This window comes from Onychostruthus taczanowskii, unplaced genomic scaffold, assembly GCF_017590055.1.
Source record: "Onychostruthus taczanowskii isolate IOZ18803 unplaced genomic scaffold, ASM1759005v1 scaffold94, whole genome shotgun sequence".
Lineage (NCBI taxonomy): Eukaryota > Metazoa > Chordata > Aves > Passeriformes > Passeridae > Onychostruthus > Onychostruthus taczanowskii.
Window position 1 is genome coordinate 1,540,644 of NW_024507435.1, and position 21,644 is coordinate 1,562,287.

At 36.4% G+C, this 21,644-nt stretch overlaps 1 protein-coding gene across 1 annotated transcript in view; it reads right to left on the minus strand.

The window, feature by feature from the left end:
* The window catches only part of CDKAL1 (CDK5 regulatory subunit associated protein 1 like 1), a 380,101-nt gene that overhangs the window by 120,937 nt on the left and 237,520 nt on the right, over window positions 1–21,644 (minus strand). The window contains exon 11 of the mRNA XM_041426743.1: window positions 10,352–10,497. Within this exon, the coding sequence (XP_041282677.1) occupies window positions 10,352–10,497 (146 nt within the window). The remainder of the gene's footprint in view (window positions 1–10,351; window positions 10,498–21,644) is intronic.

Sequence of the window (21,644 nt, forward strand, 5' to 3'; positions counted from 1 at the left end):
GTCAGGGATCAATTATCAGAAAGATAATGTATTTAGATGCAATGTGTTTTTCCCCTCATAAAGGCATTTTATTTATGTATAAAGTCCACCACAAAATTTAAAAAAAAACAAAAAAAACAAAACATTCAGGCAAATAGGAAAAGTCACATTTATAGCAGGTCATTAAATACATTCTTGTTTCAAGGGGGAAAAAAACCCAGCAGATCAGAGGGAAAATCTCAGGACAGAAGTTTAAAACGAAAGGATAAACTAATACCAAGAATTCATCAAGAGTATTAGAAGAGGATTTAAACTGGATGTGAACCAAGCTTTTGTGACAGAGTTAAAAAGTGAAAGGAGGATGCTCAAAGTTAACTTCTGGATGCTCCAGAAGTCTAATGGAAGGAACAATTAATTTCTGTGCAAATTCTATGCTTGGGATGGGAACACATCCCATAGAGATGCCACATTACAAAAAGAGAATTAAAAATCGCCAGCTATTGTCACTGTACGAACATAATCACTGAATGCACATTTAGTTCAATCAACAAAACAATTTTTTGTTCTTAAGAATTATTTGAACATTTGCCTTGAGAAAAAAATGTTTATTTGCATTATTAATGAAAACACAGAAATATTATCTCATTACTTAATGTCATAATTACTGTACTTCATTTAAATGCTGTCAAGTAAAAGCTGTATTTTGTGAAAACATACGTTAAGAGACAGACTTCAGCTCCTTCTATTCTTGCAATGATGAAAACTCTCAAAATACATGAAAAATTTGCATTCTGTAGAAAATGTAAGTAAATGATCTAAGGTAACCAGCAGCAGAAAAGCATGTTATGACTTACTGCCATTAACTCCATATGATATTTAAGACATAAACAAAGCAGGACTGTAAATCTTAACAAAATCACATCCGATCTTTTATTGAAAATTGTAATATTTTTGAAGACAAAAACCAGACAAAAACTAGGATATTCTTTTTGTACATCACTCTGAAATACTCTGGCAAAGCACTCACTGTTCTGTTCACTAGGTTATGATAAATGGCAATAAGGACTCCTTTTTCCCACAGAAAGGTGAATTGGTTTGTGTGGCCAAGTTGCGGTAGTGAGGGAGCCTGCAGGGGTGGAGTATGCTACATGGAAAAATACTTCCCTGGTCACAGCTGGGAGTCCAGCTGGCTGCCTTAGCCATTTCTAGGGTTGAGTATGTGAGTCAGGTACTCCCCAAACCTGAAGTCAGCAGTGTGGGAGCAGTCATCTCACAGCAGTGGAAAATTTGTGCCAGTCTATTGTTCGGACCTGAACCGTATAATCTGTTTGTCTGTCTGCCTCCCTCACTCTGCAGAGTCTGGGACAGTAGATTTCCCTTCACCAAGCACAGTGGCTAAACACTAACTGTGGACATGGACACACACACACATGCACACAAATTCAGCAGCAGCTCTATGATCAACCACATAACCCATTTTTCAGGTGTGTGTACCACTTCTGTAGTAAGTTGGAGACTTATGTTGAAATTTGTCTCAACAAAAATCCTTCGAGGAAGATAAATAGCTGAGAGATCAGTATTTTTTTGTAATACAAAGCTTTTTGTAGAAGACTGATTCAAATCTGTTGAATCCAGATTTGGATTCAAAAGGTATTACCCCAGAGCTGACTGCAAGTCTGTATGGAGCTGTGCTCTGATCTCAGAGTTGCCCCTCCTGCTGAGGGCCACTAGTGTATTTGTGGGGAGCCCTCACAAAGGAAGGAATTGTGAATCTGACTCCATGTTCTCAGAAGGCTAATATATTATTTTATGATACTATATTATATTAAAGGATACTACATTAAAGAATACAGAAAGGATATTTACAGAATGCTAAAATGATAATAATGAAACTTGTGACTCTCTCCAGAGCCCCGGCACAGCTTGGCACTGGTTGGCCATTGAGGCAAAACAAATCACACCAGAAACCAATGAAACAATCACCTGTGGGTAAACATTCTCCAACACATTCCACATGAGCAAAACAGAGAAGCCAATGAGATAAGAATAGTTTTCTTTTTTCTCTCAGGTTTCTCAGCTTCCCAAGAGAAAAATCCTGGGCAAAGGGATTTTTCAGAGAATGTGAATGCCACAGGCCATGGCTCCTCCAGAGGCCAACCAGCAAGGCATCCGACCCAGCAAAGCATAAGATAATTCACTTCTATGGCCTCTGGGTTTTGCTGATAAATATTTTCTCCAGACTCAAGACAAAATGGCTTACAATCAGCCACTCTAGCTTTATCTTCTATGGGAATGGTGTTTGGACATACTAACATTTTCCAGCTTGAACTAGCATTTGAATTACAATTTTCCAGTAGGTGGATTCAGAAAAATTTACATTGCCTCTTGTGCCTTTACATATAACCATACTTGCAATACTGTCCTCCTCTTATGAAGCACTTTAACAGCTGTACTTTGTCAATTACTCCTACTAAACAAAATGACAGCTCTACATAATGATGAGGAGCAAAATAGACAAAAATAATCATAAGTGCATGAGATAAGTGGTTCAGCTGTGGAAAATAAACTTTCATCTGTTATAGTCAGATATTTGTCTTATGCACAAACCTTTTAAGATTTCAGGTCTGTGATTATTTTGCCATGTAATATTAAGTTTACAACTATAAATTTAATTCTTACTAAAAAAAAGGTGAATCATCAACTCCTGAATACTATATACCGACCAACATAAGATACACATGAACACAAAATTGAGCTTAGCCGAAGTAATCTGTACCAGTGTCCCCAAATAAATATACAGACAAAACCTTTGGGTAGCAGAATTATCTTGCTTCTTGACTGCAACAGTTTTAATTGGATAGTTACATTTTTAAAAAGGTTTAAAAGGCTTTGTACATTTGTTTCCTAATTTTCTTCATTTAAGCAGTTTGTGTTTATTAAAATAACCCCTAAATGTACCAAACAGCTATAGAAATATTGCCTTTTCCATTTCTTCATTGTTTTCAACTAATTTTCCCTGGAAGTTCAACAAATGCAGATTCAATCAGCACTTATCAGCTGGCCAGCTACCACCTTCATCAAGAACTCCTCTGTCCCACATTGTGCTACGTGATCAGAATAACATGGCTTACAAAATGAATTTATTACTTAGTACTATGGCAAAAATGTGAAAAAAATACACATTGAAATGAACAAACACTTTTCTGAAACATATCAAATATAAAAATGTAATACCATCATCAGAATTTTCTGATGTGCATCTGAGCACTATAAGGTGTACACATATCTTGTATTTATATCTGTACTAATTTGCTATCACAAATACTTATAGATCTTAATATATGTTTGGATATGCTTAAAAGCTCACAAGCAAATTAAAACTGAGACTTACATACCAAGTCAATCTGCTATAAAGCAAATTGATATGAATTAAAGTTACTGTTTTAAAAACAAATTAGACTCTCCTCCCCAGGTTCTGTTTCAAGAAAGTGAAACACAATGAAAATAAGTATTCAGAAAAAAAGCTGAAGTGATTTTAGTTATTTTGCCTTAAAACACTAGAGAAATATAGTATCCCAATAACTACAAACCAGAATTTAAACCCATAAATATTACATCCTTTAAAATTTATTTCCACTACTGCATTCCTTCCTTATATCCTTCCTACAGATTTTATATCATTACTTCCAAAGAACATATTCACAAGCCTTCAGGAGGAAAAGATAAAAGGAGAAAAAGATACCATCTTGCTACACTTAAAAACTGAATTGTATGTACTTTACCAATTTTTACTCTGAAACATCTAACAATACTTCCACATTAGGATTTTACAGAAGAAAACTACAGATGAGGCTGCCCAGAAAAAGGAGAGCCTAATCCTAACTGCATACAGAGAGTATCACTCTAAGCAACTTCACTACTTATAATTAGTAAAAAGAGTTAGCCAGATTGTAAGCCAGATATAATAAACAGATGAAATTGCTTTTACATTTCATCAGGGCACATATCTTCTCTTTCCAGTAACCATTCAAAAAATGATTCCCCAAAATTTTGGCAAAAGCAGAGCATCACAGTGTTGTGAACTCAGAGGATTTGAACTGCAAATGCCCCGTGTGCCCACTAAGTCTGCGCTCAGCAAGCTGTGCTCATCCTGGGCACTTTATTTCCCAGACTTCACCCTCCAGTTCTTACTATAGGAGTTGAATAGTAACCTGAGAACCAGGAGAAAAAAATCCCGAACTCACCCTCTCATAATGGTTCTCTTATCTCTAGAAAAATATTTGTATATTTGTATAATATGTGTATTATTTAGAAGAAAATGCTGTAAAATAGGAGTAAGCCCATAAGCATGCACATCCTGCTTGAACAGGTCACTATGCAGACCCAAAGTGACCCAGAATCCAAAGAGACTTCATATAAAAATCACAGAGCATTGAAATTTCCAAATCATAGTTTCCTATACAGTATCTTCCCCCAAAATAAAAAGGTTGAAGTTACTTTTAGTGTCAACTAATCTTCAAAGGAGTCTGTAAATTTGGAATTATTTTATGTCAACAACACATTATACGATTCGCTTGGGACTTCCGTATTTTTATGTGTACATCCTCACACATGAACTGACAAGATGCACAAACAACAGGATAACTGAGAGCTGACAGCCCAGAAAACTCCAATATTCTTGATACATCTGGCATGAAAGACTATGGCTACCAAAGTGACTAGTAATTTATAAAGTGGCAAAAGATCTAAACCTGTAAACCATGGCACTAAAGAGGTCTCTCCATGAACTAACTGAAACCTCAATTACAGTCTGTAGAACAGTGAAAATAAAGATTAAGTTGCAGATATTGCCTTCCTGCCTTCCATTCCCTCTCTAGGAAAAGTATATCTCCTTGCTAAAAAGCAAGGGTGCAGTAGCATCAGCTGAGAAAAGGGCAAAGTGCAGTACAGAACAAAATGGAAAGACTGCCCTCCTAGAACAACATTTAGCTAGGTTGAAGTCATGTTACAATTAGTTAGTAAAAAAAAAAAAAAAGCTATCCTCAAATACCTAATGCTTGCCTCTCCACAGCCAGTTCTAAAGAAAAACATACTTTTGAAATATAGGTTGATGAATGCTGATGCCCAAAATATCCTAATGAAATTAATGGATCTGCAAGTGCTCAGCACCTTTGAAACCTCTTGCCTACTTACATCTCTTTCCAAGACCTTGTTAATCAAATGCAGGGCAGGAAGGGTTATAAACCTACCAAAGTCCAAATTTAAATTTCAAGACAATTAAAGACAACTAATCCTGTGATAAAAAGGAGCTTGCCCATCAAAAGCTACACCATGAAGCACTAGAGTCAAGTCTAGACACAAACTTGAATATACCTCTGTACTATGTGATAAAAAACACCCACATTCTAGTTTTTGGTGCTAATTCAATACCTTTTAAAGGCACTCAATTAATTTAAAACATAAGAAAAAAAGAGACGCGTTTGGTAAAGTGATTAGTTCAGACTCCAAGAGCAGACAAAAGACAGAGTAGAGAGGAGTCTAGAGATTGAGGTATAAAATTACAGATAAGTACCAAATACACTCAGCAATTTCTTAGCAGAGAACGTAATAAGGATTTTAAACAGATGACATTTGCATTTGCAGTAGTCAGACTGACAGAACAGATGTGCTAAAACCCATTAAAAAAAGCCCAAATCTGAAAGCCTTGTCAAGGTTTGTTAGGGACACGATTTGCATGTCTGCAAAATGAGCTCAACAACATCTCTCTCTGAGAAACAGAAGTACACTTTGAGAAAGAAAATGAAACACATTCACATTGTAAAAAAGTGAGGGAGTTGATATAGTCTACTTCATAATTACCTACATTTTGAGAGTGAGTAGAAAAAGGCATATAAAAATAGTAAATAGTTATTTTAAAATTACTCTTTTCATGGCCCTCCGATTCTACTTTCAGTAAATGTCAGGGAAGTAGGGAGCCTTGCTGAAGCCAGCTGTCCCAAAAGGACTGTGTAACACCTTCTCTCCATTTGGACAACATCTCCACCTTCCTGGGACATCAGGCAGTTGTCTGTAACTGCTGGGCAATTAGGTCTTCAGTTTGCATTTGAGTGAATAATTTCCTTCCAAGTTTGTGATTTATTTTCCACTGCACACATTTACTACTTTAGGTCCTTTACTGCCTTCTTCCAACCGCAGTAATTATGTATCTACCTATGCTGAATTATGTATCTACCTATGCTGAAAAGGCTTGATTACAACTAAAAGTAATGGAGGCTCAGAGAGGCTTTCGAGTAGGTCTGATTTTAATGGAAAAGGGAGAGCCAGTGAAATGAAACCCCACAACTTTCTGCCTGACAGAGCTGTGGCTTCTCTGCTGGCAGACCAAGTTTGCTGGCCTTCTGATGATACTGGAAAGCTCCAATGTTTCCAGTCTGAGTTATGAGACAGTCTCAAATGAACAGCAGCAGTCCACCCACAATTCAGGTTATGCTCCTATCTCAGGACACAAACAAAAACAAACTGGGGGCAAACCCAGCTTTTCCTCGGAAATACGCTGTCCTCCAAAAGAGAAAGTTACAGTCTTCCAGTTCAGCTCTAAATTTGCCTACTTTTCTATTTGTCTAGATTTTGGGTTTGCATGTCTCTTACCAAGCAGCAGTAAGAGGAGACATAGATATAATCTTTGATGAATATCAGAATCACTTCACAAACCAAAAAGGTGAAAGAATATAGTCTGGGCAACAAAATAAATTTTGGAAAACACATTACCAGTCTAAGGACTTTTTAATAGGTATATATCCACATTGCTGATTATTCAAGCAATTACAAAGTATGACATTCAGATCTCAGGTTTCTTTAACTCAAATATATTCCAGTTGTTTGCTTTTATCATCAAAAGTAAATTTCAGGGAATTAAGTTTCAGAACTTGAAGACAATTAAAGCTGTCTTGGTCTTTTTGCAACTACAAACATCACCTTTCAGAAATATAATCTGTGCTGAATCTTGAAAGTTGAGATCACTTGAAAAACAACTCACATTTTGATACAACACCACCAAAAAGAAGACTTTCTGATAGAAGACTAAATTTGTCTCTGGATTAAATTCACTTAAGCAGCAATTTCTACAAGTCCTGTATTTAGTTCCAAACTCATGCAGGAACCAGTCCTGTGAATAGTGCCTGCAGACTTCTGTGTTAGTCCCCAGAGACCATACACCAGGGCACTAGTCCTTACTTAATCCCTACAGACTGTGCCCACCCTCTGCATTAATCAATACATCCTCACTTTATGCTGTTGCTCTCTAAAACAGTTTAAAAACAAATTCTCAGGAAATATATCTATATATCTCTATATCTACATCTGTATATTAGATTTCCAGATATATGTAGGTCACCGTATCAACTGCTCAACAGTATTTTCCTGAATAGTCAAACTCACTGAAATTTCAGTGCAAAAAAAGTGCAAAATATGATAGAAGGAATTTCTAAAAAAAAGTATAAAAGAAGTCTTCTGTATTTCAATTTTTCACAGTCTAATGGATTTGCCTTTCTTGCTTTATATTCTATGCATTTTGCTATTGATCTTCATAGTAAACCAAAAATGTTGCCACATGACTGGAGAGAGTGGCTCTGAAATACAAAGAGCTCCATATCAAAAGCCAGCACTAGAACATCAACACTAATTTTTAAAGTTCATTTCTACTACTCATGCCTGCAGAGAGTCCTCAAAAAGAGGAAAAATGTGACATTTCTAACTTCACAGACATGGAGTCTCAAGAATTCTCCATTCTTTTAAAAAAGAGAGTTTCAATATAGAGAGTACTCTGTCTGGAGTACTCCTGGGGAACTCTCTCTCTAAGGCATTCTGTGCTCAGCAGGACATAAATAAATCCCCACTCTGAAGAAGATACCTCTGCTGTCACTCATGGCTCTGCAGAGGAAGGAAAATATTTTTTTTTTCTTCTTGGAGAAAAAAAGCCCCAGAGTGTTTTGTTGGCCTGATGGAGAAAAAGATTCAGAAATCAGCTGGTATTTCTTTGGGGTTCCAAAATAAAAATTATGACATGGCTGTTTCTTTTCCTTTTTCCTTTCATTTTTACTTGCTGGACCTAATTTTATGTGCTCAGATGTGTGAATGCAAGTTATTAAACACTTAATTGATAACCATTAGCATTCCTTGATGCATGGCTTTACTTCTTCACCCAGTCAGCCTATACAATTATTGCTTTCATAAAACTTTTGGTGAAGTTATTATTAGAGAAGATGTCACATTCTAGAGACAAAGGTGACATTTGGAATCTACTGATAAGTCCTTGTACATTTTATGTAGGAAGCTTCTAGATTATTTTATGGCCCCAGCAATAGAGAAAGGAGATACAGAGGTTTCTATTTTTGGTCTATTTTACCTTTTTGATAAATGGGAGATAGAAATAATCCCTTTTGGCTATTCAAGTGGTTTAAACACATATTTAATTTTAGCTATTCTGGCTCTAGGCTCTGGACTTGTCTGCAGCCATGTTAAGTTCTGGTAAATTTTGTGCTGAGATCTTTATGGGAATATCTACATGAGAATGTAATAGCTGGCTGCTGTCACAAGAATAAAGTCTACATATGAAGACTATGTTCTTAAGGGCAAAGAAAAAACCTCACATTTTACAGATGAGCACATGTTCAAATATCTAAAACATTTTCTCTACCTGGCATAGCTTCTTTATCCTGCTGCCATATGGTACAAAGATTTTTCCATCTTAATATCTGGAGACTGTTTTCTAACAGGAACTATTAGATAATTCAGTATTTTCTTAATAAGCAGGATAAAGAAACTTTATTATTCTTTAAAATCAAGACATCAAACCAGTTTTCTCCCTTGTTAAGTTCACTACAAAAAAGCCCTGGAAAAAGACTTATGACATACATTACTGTATGCTCAGTGACCAGCTGTTTTAAATTTGGGTATTAAGTAATTCATTCTTTGCTGTGTGCAAGAGCTGAATGATTTAATAAATCCCCATATGCCCCAACATGTGCCAGCTATACTGGGTTATCGAAAATCCAGCTGCTGTTATGGTAATAGCTTCCAATGCTAAAACTACTGAAGAGAATAATGAATTAACTTCAAGTCAACTAAGACATAAACTGACACAGTTCCACTTAAGATACGTGGGAATATAGTACATCTGTTAATTAAAAACTAACACTGATCCATAGTCACAAGAAATTTAGTGGCAAGAATTCATGGGCATTGTTTGTGGTGGAAAATTAATGCAAATCAACCTGTATGAAGACAACCAGCCCCATTTCCATCAGTTGTCTTAGATGCATAGGAATGTCCTCATTCAGTTTGCAAAGCAGATTCTATTGTGTCACAATTGGCTTTCTTTCTTACATATTATAATTCCCATGCAGCTACTAGATGACATGTTTTACACAGATAGACTTCTCAATTTTTCAATTATCACAAAAAAACCTGATTATGAAAGTTTGATTGGTTTGATGTACCAGTATTTTAATACAAGGTAAGAGTCAAAGGTACAATGTCACTGCTTTAAATCATTGAACAAACATACAAACAAAGGAAGCAGAAAGAGAGAAAGTAGCCAAACTTTCAAGGTGTCAGAAATTATTCTCCAGACACACTTTTTTTGGCAATCGATGCAGAAGTATCCAGAAAATATGTCACTATTAAGTTTTTAAAGGCTAAGAAAATACTTCCTTGGATATGAAATTATTACTTGTAGTTACAAAAACTTTGCAGGTAGATGTAACTTCCATCTTGGTGTCAGCATAAGCAAATACATTAATGATACATTCTTTAATTTCTCACAATTAGCTCTGTTGTTAAGGGAAATAATTTTGAAATTAATCTAGAACTCATCAGTCCCCTAAGCAAGATTAGAATGTTACTATACTGATGTAAATTTACATAAAATATAGGACATAAAATACTTATTAGAACAAGCAAACACAAAACCAAGCCATTTACATTTGCTGGAGCTGGATCATCTCTAGTACACAAAGCGTGCAATGCTCAAAAGCCACATTAAAGACAGCTTCAGTAACTCCAACTTCAAGTAATCTATATATAGCAGTTTATGTATAAAAATAATGTAAGAATGCATTTTTTGAAAAAAATTAGGAATATATTGACAAATTAAAAGCATGTCATGCAGAGATTTAAGATGCTTATAAAAGCTTGAGCATAGGAGCCAACCACATCAAGGGGCTTACAGAAAACTCAAAGACTTTGAAAGCTTCAAGAACCACTTTTTTCATACCTTAATTATGAAGTTGCAAATAATTGTGTTTTCAGCCACATGTTCTTGACATTGCAACAAACCTAACACTGTCATTTTCTCAATTATTTGTAGACTTACTTTTCTTTAAGGAAATCCACTACTTGTTTGAAGTCTGCCACACAGTATTCTCTTTTCATGTCCATAAGCACACTGTCAGAGGCTGACTGGACTGGTATGTGCAGAAAAGCATACACTCTCGGATGATTGAGAATCTTGGCCATTTCCTAAGAGTTATAAAAAGAAAAAGAAGCTTTAAAGCATTATGAAAATAATACAGAAAACTCAAATGAATATATGGGGTATGTATCAGTAGTAATACTTCTAAAACCCAAACAATACTAAATTGCCGCAGCCCAATTTGAAACAGTAAGGACAGGTGAAAATATTGGAAATCAATTTCTTTAAAAAGAGAAAATAAAAAGAAAGTGATGACATTGAATTTCCTTTGAGATAGGGATCACATTCCCTATGTAGTATTGATTACACAATTAAAAGAAAATTTTAAAGGCAAAGTATTATGCAAACTGGTGATTCCATACAGTGGCTGTTTTCAGGAGATGCCAAGGGCTACTTGTTTTTTTGTTAGAGTGAAGTAACTTCTAAGATACCAAAATGAGAATGTCTATATTTGGAGCATCCCTAAAGTTGACCAGCTGCTAAATGAGATACACCTCATCAATTGTAAATGTGCTCCAATAGTGGTCTGAAATGTTACCTGTGTTACTTCAGAGAAAAGCAGTGAAATTAAAAGCATTTGGCTGTAATATGAATAAAATTAATCAGGGGTAACTGGAGCGACAGCTTGGAAAGAGACACAGGATGTGATACATTTTGTACAAATGCAAAAGGTCAGGGAAAAAAAAAAAAAGGTAATAGCAAAATGCAAAACCAAACCTCCTAATGAAAGCCAAACCAACCCCCCAACAGAGGCTTGGCAAGGTGAAGGAATGAGAGACAGAATAGAATATAGTGGTCTGATTTCTCTCATTTTTGTTATTTAACCAATGAAGGACATACAGTCAAGGAACAAAGTTTAAGTATTTTTTTTAAGTTGAAACCAACCAGCACTGAGACTGCATGCAATATAGTACCATACTGCTTGTTGATCTTTGTCCTCCAACAAATAAGTGAACCTGTATAAAGAACTATATTCCCTGAACAGCCAGGTCTTCACATATGGTTTTCCCTTTCTCCCTGAGCTGTGGGCATACAGGAAATGGCCTGGAACTGAGCACTGCTCTTCTGCCAGTACATTCTGTGTGCTCCAGTCAGGCTCACTCAGGCCATTTCTCCTGTTTTCTCTGATGGCACAGATACTCTGACAACACATACTCCTGCCATATTTACTTTTTAAGATGCAACTATTTACAAATTCTTCCAGACCATTAATCAGCAATATTAGTCACGCATCTAGATTTTCTCTCTGTATTGCTAAAAGGCTGCCCTATATTGTTCAAAGAGAAGGCAGATATCCTAATGCCTTTTCATTTGCAGGAACTCAGCTTTTAAAAGCACTGATTTTTAGAACAAGAAGAAAAAAATGCTCTCCTGATACTCACTTTTCATCTGACAAACAGATGTGTACAAAACCCGAAACGCTATCAAATCACTTCTGGAAGCAGTTTTGAAAGTTTCTGTCTAAGATCCTATTACATAAATGTCTCAGAAAAGTGGTTACATTATTCAAGGCAACAGCTATTCCATCTCAGGTATGTAAACTCAATTTGATACACAGAATTGCACACAATTTGATACACAGAAAGGCTGTGTGCAGTGAACCTGGCTCTCAGTGGAAGCTGGAGGTAGCTGGTTTCATGAAAAAAGAGTGAAGAAAAGGCCACCATGCATCCACACAGATTTTGTCTCCAATTCAAATGGAACTATACTTATCTGTGCCCTTAATAATTGTACATGTTCAGCTAGAATGTATTTTCAAAAATGAAATTCACAGAACAAGTATCTAAAATTGGGAAACCCTTTTTTAAGCTTTAGAATATCTTGTGAATGTAATTCATATGAAGCATCCTTGTAGTCATCTGTGACTTTTCTATTTATCAGTAATCAAATATGTTTCTAAAATACAGAAAATATGAGCTGAAAATTAAGCTATGGACCACAAGCCTATTATTCTGTTTATCTTTTGGTTCCAAGTACTTTATTCAGTTTGCAAAAACAGATTTATGATATAAGGAACCAATGGAAGTCATGTTTCATAACGTGCTTCTAAATCTGCCAAGTTCTTAAAAATAACTCACCCTAAGACATAGGAAAAAAATTCTTTGCACTTCTCTCAAATTTTGCATCTTCTGAATAACAGACTTTTTAATATGAGATCAGTTTGTGAATTCTTTTTGAGAGTAATAAATCATTTATTAGAACTTCTAGATACAGAAGTGTTATTTTATTTCTGCTTTTGTAAGGTTGAGAATCATCTGATAGAACAAAAACCCAGATTCACTGTGTCTGTTTGTTTGTGATAGAAATATTCGATTTTAAAAAATGTTACCTCGTTTTACCACAAAGTTTTGATTTTTAAAGTCACAAATGTGGAAATTCTCTAGTTACATAAAATATTTGTTTTATTCCTCATATTCATCTTAAACAATGAAAATGTTATGGTGAAGTATGAAGAATGAGAACCAAATTCTAAAATCTCAAAAGGGTTTTCCTACTCAGAGGATTCAAAAAAACCAAAGCACCCAACCAACCCTAAAGCCCCTAGCTGCTGGTCTGACAGTAACATGCAGAATCCTGCCGGTCTCATGTGGCCAAGAGGGAGCTTCTGCACTTCCTGTAAGAGGAACTAAACCAATGGTGTCCAACAGCCAGTGTTAAACAAGACTAATCAGAATTGCTTCTTCAACTTATTCCCCAAGTAAAAGAAGGAAAACATATGTTTTCTGCAATCACTGCTGATAACTTTCAAGATTAAGAACACAACTGTTGTCATTTGAAGTAATTACCCTTGGTTCTGTACCAATGGGATGCAAAACGCCTGGCATCAGTTAACTGAACTTTTCAACTACCCCTACAGATCCCTGCATACAGTAAAAGCTACAGCTGTAAGCTCAAAAACATTATTGACTATTCCACTGCATCATTATGGTTCAGAAAGATACTCCATATCAAAAGAACTGCCATTCTTTAGAAAGTAAATCGCTTGTCATGTGTTTCAGAAATTCATATGCAATACACACGCAACTGTCTGGTAACACTAACACAGCCTAGCTACTGTGGTCACGGGTTTCAGGGATGTTCTGGACAGTCAAAGCTCCTCCTAGAGATGAGGAGGTTGCAAACAGCTCTTTATACTGTCAACTCCTTTCTTTAATTGCTTTCTGTATCTAAAGCTACACAAAATGCACTACATGTGCTTTGAATCAAAGATCCTACTGATAAACCAATTTCCCAGCAGGTACTTGAGGATTGTAACGATTAACTTTGTGAATTTAGCACAACACAAATTATTAACACAAACCAAACACAAGACAGAAACACCTGATGACCCACTGTTTCATTGTCGTTCACGTCTAAGTACTGCTGGTGGCCTCAAATTTACCTTTTATAACCAGAAACTCTGAGTGAGCCATTCAGAAGGAAACAGAATAATGAATTAAACAGAAGCTTTGCATGATTGCATGAGAAATCTGGATAAATCAATCTTCTAAACTTTGCAGTGTTCAGATAGAAATATCACATTCTAACCTGTAGCTTTAGGGTAAGACTGTTCCAGTCTTATCTTTCATCCTCCCCACCACTAAAAAAACACTGAAGTTCTTTGCCAGATAGGTTTGATTAAATTACAACTACTCTGCACTTAACAGTCATACTTAGCCAATGCTGACAGATTTTCCCATACTACAGATTGCACACAGAATATCAGATTTCATCACTGAATAAAACTATTAGTTAATATCCCAAAGAGTATTTGAAGGACATCATGGGCTAATGCATATTTTTACTTCACCGTGTCTCAACATTCTAAGCTTAACATCTGTTTCCTGTTGTTTTTTTTTTTTTATAATTATATACTTTTTTTTTTCTGAAGTGCTCTGCATTACTAGGTATAATTACATATTTCAGTTAGAAAAAAAAAACAATCTAGAATTTTATTTCCATCTGGAAACAATAAATGAACAATGTTTAGAAACTATATCACTGTGAAAGAAACTTTCTGTCTTTCATCATGACTGAAATGGCTGATTGCCTTTTCTTGCTATTCCCTGGAATCTGATAATGTGTCTGTGAATGAAGGGATGCACTACACAAAAATGAAGTATCATGTAGGAACTAAAAGGTCAAAAAGTAGCACAATTTGTTTTAACCTGACTCTACAAAAATAGGCATCACCTATATTTGGAAAATAACAATGTATGTGAAACATTCTTTAGGATACTGAGCACATATGAAATATTTTTTTCTAGTCCTTAGCAGCTGGAGTACATTAGAACACAAAGCACATTACCAGAAAGATTTCCATCTAGCCAGTGTATTTTATCCTAGCAATTACAATACACAAATTTAACCACCTAACCAGAAAATCACACCTCCTGTTTGCAATGACACCACGTGCAACCATAGAAAATTGCAGAGACAATAAACATCAATATCTGCGCATCTTTATGTCAGTACCAGCAAGCTGTTCAGACAGCAATTCTTTCCCCTCACCTAAAGCAGGCAAAAATCCAAGTATTTGAATTCTGTCTTGTGTTCGTGTCACGATAATGTGAATAGCTTGCTTGCTAGCAAAAGGATTTTGTCCTCTGCCAGCAGTGAAGCCCAAAGAAATCCTCGTCCATATGGAAACATGACAAAATGGCACTCCCTCAAAACTTCATCCCTTTGTGGCAGATATTAGTTTGGGATATGTCACGAGGGGTGTCTGCTGACTGCTGTCTTTCAGAAGCTGAGCGGTGCTACCACCAGCACAGTCTGGATGAAAATCAAGTGGCTGTGGCCCATTTTATAAATTCCTCTGCTGCAGTGCAGCTCAGGAACAGATGTGATCTTGTGATGCAGGCACGGGAATGATGACACAGTTATGATCCAGTCTGGAAAGCCCATAGCAGTTTTGTTAAAACAAATGTACAGGGAACTCTCCTCCTACTTCCCACCCCCTGTGAGTAAGGGGGCTGTAAAAAACTAAGAACGTGTGGGATGTCCCTGAGGATATTGGTTGGAAGGCAGTGCCTCTCCCTCATCTGTGTATGAACTGGGGGACATGTGCTGAAGCCACACGATGGGCAAGCTTAGTGGCAACTTCTACTCCATGTAACATGACATGACATGCTCAGATCTTTATCCTGTCATTAGGATAAAGGCAGGTCACACTGGAGCAGTTAAAAGCCCATGCAATTCTAGCCAATGTAATTTGAACCTTAAAATCAAATCTTTGGGTTGCCAGATGGAGGGCAAAAATCTGTTTTGCCATATGGGAAAAATGCCTTCTACATTACCAAACAGAAAACTGGTATTAGCTCAGGCCACCCTTGGAAGTGGATATAAACCAGACTGCAAGCTGTGTTTTGCTGATAGGAAAACTAGCCGTGAGAGTCATATGCTCAGCCCTAGCTGCTCCCAGCTGTTCTCCTAGGTGTGGGATCTCTCTACTGCTTCCAGCCTCAGAAAGCATGGCTAGCTAAGCAAATTTTTCCTCTCTCACAGCTTAATATGTATTAAGCCTAATCTATTAAAAAAAATGGCAAACCGTGCCATACCAAAACCACCTAATATGCCTTGAAGAGCTTGCCACATCTTCCTTTATTAAACAAGAGCACAAGCTAACTCAAGTTCCTGCACAAGAAGTGATATTGAGATAACAATACAATACAACACTGCATTTCACAGTCCAAAGCTTCAGCTGAAATTTTTCACATCTCTTCCCATGAGTCAGTGTACAAAGGAAACACACAGCACCAAATATACTACCTGACTTGTAAACACAAAAATATCAAGATTTCTTCTATTCTATTAACAGGTGGATATGGTTCTAAGATTATACATGTTACATCCAATAATAAAAAAAAACTTATTGCGCAGTACCATTTATTCACATTTTCTGACAAAACCAGTAACTCCCAGTACAGACATCTTAAATCTTGGTTCCTGACAGTCTTCACAAAAAGCAAGCTGGCTTCCCTATCACAATTTGCTTTCAATATGAAAGCAGACTGACTTTACATTGGGTAAAATGTTAAGCATCAGCATCTCCATTTGGTGGATTGCTATTACTCAGCCTGTGATGAACCATGAGCCCAAGCACATCTGAGTATCCACCTCCCCAAAACAGAGCTGATTCACCTGATTCAGAGGTGAATGACACCTTAATTCAGCATTATACCACACTAATTTCTGTGCACCATGCAGAACAATGATTCAGTGCTTTCAAAGATGAGGACTGTTATTGTCGCTGCTGCAGCCATCACTACAATCCTAAAGAGCCTTTGTGAAGCTTCAGAGTGCTGTTTGTCCAGTTCCAAAAATTGATTAATTTTAAGGTAAAGTGTACATTTCACTAATGGTTAGAGCGATGGTTTAATGACTTCAAACCAGCCAACCAAAGAGCTAATACTAATTACTTGCGAAATTATTAATTCTGACATCCTAGAAAATACACTTTTTAAAAAAAATTTCTCTATGGTCCTCTCTAATTTCTCATCATTAAGCACTCCTCAAATGAAATATTTTTTTCCCAGAAGTAAATTAATACTCCTTTTTTCAATATGTATTAAAAACACCTATTGGGAAGGTCCCTAAAAAGGTGATTTATTGCAACAACACACTGCTACTTTAAATAACTCTGTCTCAATCATAATTTCTGCTAATAAAACCTTGAAAATTAATTAAAGCACAGAGAAGCACAAACAATAGGCAAGCAGGATTGTCACACTACCTTTCTGTCTTCAGAAAGCTGAATGAGTGAAATGAATTGCTAGTTTCATCCATACTATGAATTTCTTCTCCAGCTAAAAAATGAGAATCCCATAGGATAGAAAAGAATTTATGGTTTCTGCTCAGAACGAAGACATAGAATGGATTGCACACCCCTCCAGATTTCATCTGCACCAAGATAGGGCAGTGCCAGGGAGCCTCTCTATTGTTTCCCTTCATTTCAAACAAGCAAGTACGATATCTAAAATAGCAACTGCTTTAGCAGGTTCCAGTGGAAGGAAAACAGTAGAAGGTTTTAATGAAAACTTAAACCTTTAGGCAAATAATATCACTTTCTTTTGTGAGCTGACCTAAATCTCATAGTAAAACAGAATAAAGATATTCCAAACTATAAGAACAAGATTTATATCATCGAATTGAAATTTTTCAGTAACTCTTGCACATTTAACAGAGTTAAATGAATTGAATTCAAGAATGAGAAGAGATTTTACATCTTTTCCTTGATTAACAGTGGTACTACAACACAAAGCAAACATTACTGTGCAGTTTTATTATAGTTTCTAGAACACAATGTATTTTCTTTTTCTCATTTTTAAAGAAAATCTTCACCTCAAGAAAATCAACCTTTTTTTTTAAGCAAATGCCAAAGCCTAACGAAGCAAGTAGTCTTACTGAAGATTATGTAGATGATGCTGCAAAGCACAGGGAATGTGACAGCTCATCTATCAAAGAAAACAAAAGGGTTTATGCATCTAAACTAGATAGAAGCATTTGAAACAGCATGGAGAGTAGTTGGTAGAACTTTACTTATTATAATATAAATAACTAGGAAAGTGAGATGCTATTTGTTTAACAATGAATGCAGAAATATTAAAAGATGGCACCGTTTGTTATGCAAGCTCTACGTTTGACAATAGCTTCTACCTCAATGCCTTCAAGTACATGGCAACTGATAAAACAATCCTACTTTTATTTAGCACAAATGCCCTATCCCATATATGCATTTCCCATTCTTTTAACATATTGCTCAATTACTGGTGATTTTTATTTTCTGCTAGAGATTCACCAGAAGCTCCAGCTCCAAAGGACTGCTGGGCTGAGACAGTACTGTAAGTAATTGACAGCCTGACACTCAGCACAAGATTGAGTGTGGATCTGTCTGCATTTAAATACTCTTCATTCTCAGGCAGTCTAACAAGCAAGAAAAACATTCATATGAGCAAATCATAACTAAGGTACAACTAATATGCACAGATTTAACTGGTCAAGCAGTGTGCTACTTAATGTTAACCCCTTTTTGCAATGCCAGTTTTTATTCACAGACTATTAAATATAGAAGAGCACTAGATGCATGCATAAAATATTCTGTTGTGATGGAAAACTGAATTTTGCATAAATAAAGGCAGTTCTTTATGTATCTCAAAGCATTTTTTCTACTAGTGTTATAAAGAACATGAGCTTCACTCCCAAAAACACAAATATTCCCTTCCATGTTGTCTGGAAGGAAACCTTTATTGTTCAAAGTTCCCAATTTGCTAAGGTTTTTGACAGAACCCAACATTCACAAATACAGCATAAAACCTTCAGGAAGAGTAAAATGGGTTCTTATTTTGACATTTATTAAGCCAAATCATATTCTACCAGCTGGAAACGAACATGTCACCAAGCATTTACAGACGATAGGATCTGCTGTGTATGAGATGTTAGAATTCTAGATTAGAGAAAATGGCATGACAAAATGCATCCCAAAGCACAGCAGAGATTCATCCATTTCCCAACACCATAATATAAAAAAGTACATTGACTCTGGGGTGAGCTCATGTTCCCATGACACTATGTCTTAAGGAGTAATTTAAAGGAAATGTGCTATATTTGAAAACCCCAAAGACAAAGAATGCTTTGAGAGGAAGAACAGGAGAGACAGACCACTTTAGTACTAAAAAATAAAAACCAGGAATACAGAGAGTAAGCAAAGATGCACACACAGATTCCATAGGACAAACAAGCATTTAACATAATACCAAAGGAAATAGTAAACATCCCTTCATACCTCACCTTTTATTTTTTTCAGGAAGACAGAGTCAATTGCCCCATCCACCTCCCTTTATTATCTGAGGTTCCTTTCAATTATACTGCTAGAAAAACAGACACAGTTTGCATAGAGACAACTTTGTAATTAGTGCACAAAAAAGTTGCATGGTCCACCGAGTACAAAACACTACAAAACTCACAATAATAAGAAGGGGCTTAACTACTCATTTATTTAAATGTATGCCGCAGTTTTCATTTTTTCTGGTCAAATCAACAGATTTTAATTGGCACTTTCAAAAGCAACAGTCTATGAAAATGACAAAAAATAATACTAGAAACAAAGCAAATACATGCCCTAAAGTCCTTTTAATTCTTGAAATTATGCTGCCCTTTTATTTGCCATTGAGGAATGTGTGCATATTATTCCCTTTTTAAAAGTAATTCAAATCAGCTTACATTCGAGGTTATTCAAAACTTGAGCTTATGCACAACGCTCAAAAACGCTTGGTGCACTCAGAGGAAAAAAAGGACAACAGAGAAAAAAGAAAAGTGAATTAGTAATTTTACTGTAATACTGTAACAATTTCCTGTGTGCTGTGTCAGGGCACATTTGAGGGAGCCATCTGTAGGGTATCAGCTTCAATGAGGTTAAGAAACACAAACACCGAGCTGACACGAAAAATCAAAGCAAAAGAGCAAAGAAATACTACTGCGATTCGTGGTACACTTGGCACACCTTCTGCATTTCAAGGCTCTGCTGCCATGCAGACTCCATCTCAATGGCTAGTGTATCACTCAACTGTCCTGAATTAATAACGGAGATACAGCCCACAGATGGCATATAGTATGGTTTGAGACAGACTCATTTTGACAGGTGACAAAGACAACTACTCATCTAGTCATGTGAAATTAAGCACTTACGGGAATGGCAGGTGTGAACTGCCTCCTTTATACAGATTTGGAAGCATCCCATCACTCACAGAAAGTGCCATACTAAAATCCCAGACAACTCTGGGATTATGTTAAATCCACAAAGGAGGCAAGCTAAGCCTGAGATGTGATTCCCTGCCCTTTTACAGTCTGGATGATCTAGAGTCCCTTGTGATTTGGACAGAGCCCTGGATAACTTAAAAAGAAAATTAAGTTTCAACCCAAGGAAAAGTGAAATATAGTCAAGGCAAAATCAGTATCTAACACTATGCCATTAACATTAATTTCAAGCTGCTATACTTCACCTTATTTTTACTTTTTACTTTGTATTTTTTTACTTTCTTTTTTATTTTTTACTTTTGCCTTATTTTTTACTTTTCAGACCAATTCCCATTCATCGTTTATCTACTACCATTGCTTTAACGGATTTTTCCCAACCCTCCCTTTCCATCAGTCACTGGAAGTGGATGTTAAACACTGTCTCACCAGAGCACTAGCGAGTAGCTTCATAATATGACTGGGGAACAATGTCTGGAGGTTACCTCTAAAGCAGGGTGTATTCCTTATATACATGAAGTATATATGCTGTACTTTTACTACATGTTGATACCATGGGGTGATAAAATCTTTGACATCTGGCAGTGTAACTAGAGCAGTAGCTCTGTGCAAAGACATATGGGCAAGAACACACAGGGTAACCATACACACATACACTCCTTGCAGGTTTTTCTAGGACTATATAAAACAAAAAAAAATTTGGGCCAAATTATTTTTCCCTGGCCATAGTCCATGTGTGTTTATTAAAATTTTCTTCCATATAGATAAAATCCCAAGTTTTCCTCAATGTCATGTTGCATCAACATTTTAAGATAGGACAGACACCTGGCAAGGGCGTGTTTCAAAAATCTCAGTTTGAGAGCAACCTTGAAATAAGCAAGCTATATGCTTCATGGTATATCCATTCAAACAGACTGCTAAGACTGTGAGAGCACTTTGGAAAATGCAGCACTCTCTCCATTGCTTGGCGAGGTTTTCTCTGAGAGGAAAACTGAGGATGTCTCCTGCAGGTAAAGCAAACTCTAACTTCTTTCTCAGTCATAGTGACACGACCAAGAGTTCGAGTCTCTGGTCCTTGAGTTTTTTTGAACACCCCAAATAATTCTCTCCGTCATAAAAGCAAACCTCAGGCTGGAGAAGTCCTGCCAGGATTTGCTGTGCTCACTTTGACATACCCACTGAAAGCAGCAGTGAAATTTTAAAATTCAGCTCCCCATGCTCCCTTCACAGTCATCAGTTCTTTCAGTCTGGGGTGAACTTTGTAGTAGACAAACTAAATTAGCTTTCAAGGAAATCAGAGCAGTAGCCATACTCCAGGTTCACCGTGAATGTACTCCATCCACATCGGTGGAAACAGCAGGATTCAAACTAATGGTATGCCTTTGAAACAGCTTTGGATCACGGGTAGTGGGAAAGTTTGATTAAGAGAATTACATTTATCTTGAAGCAAAGACTCCAAAAT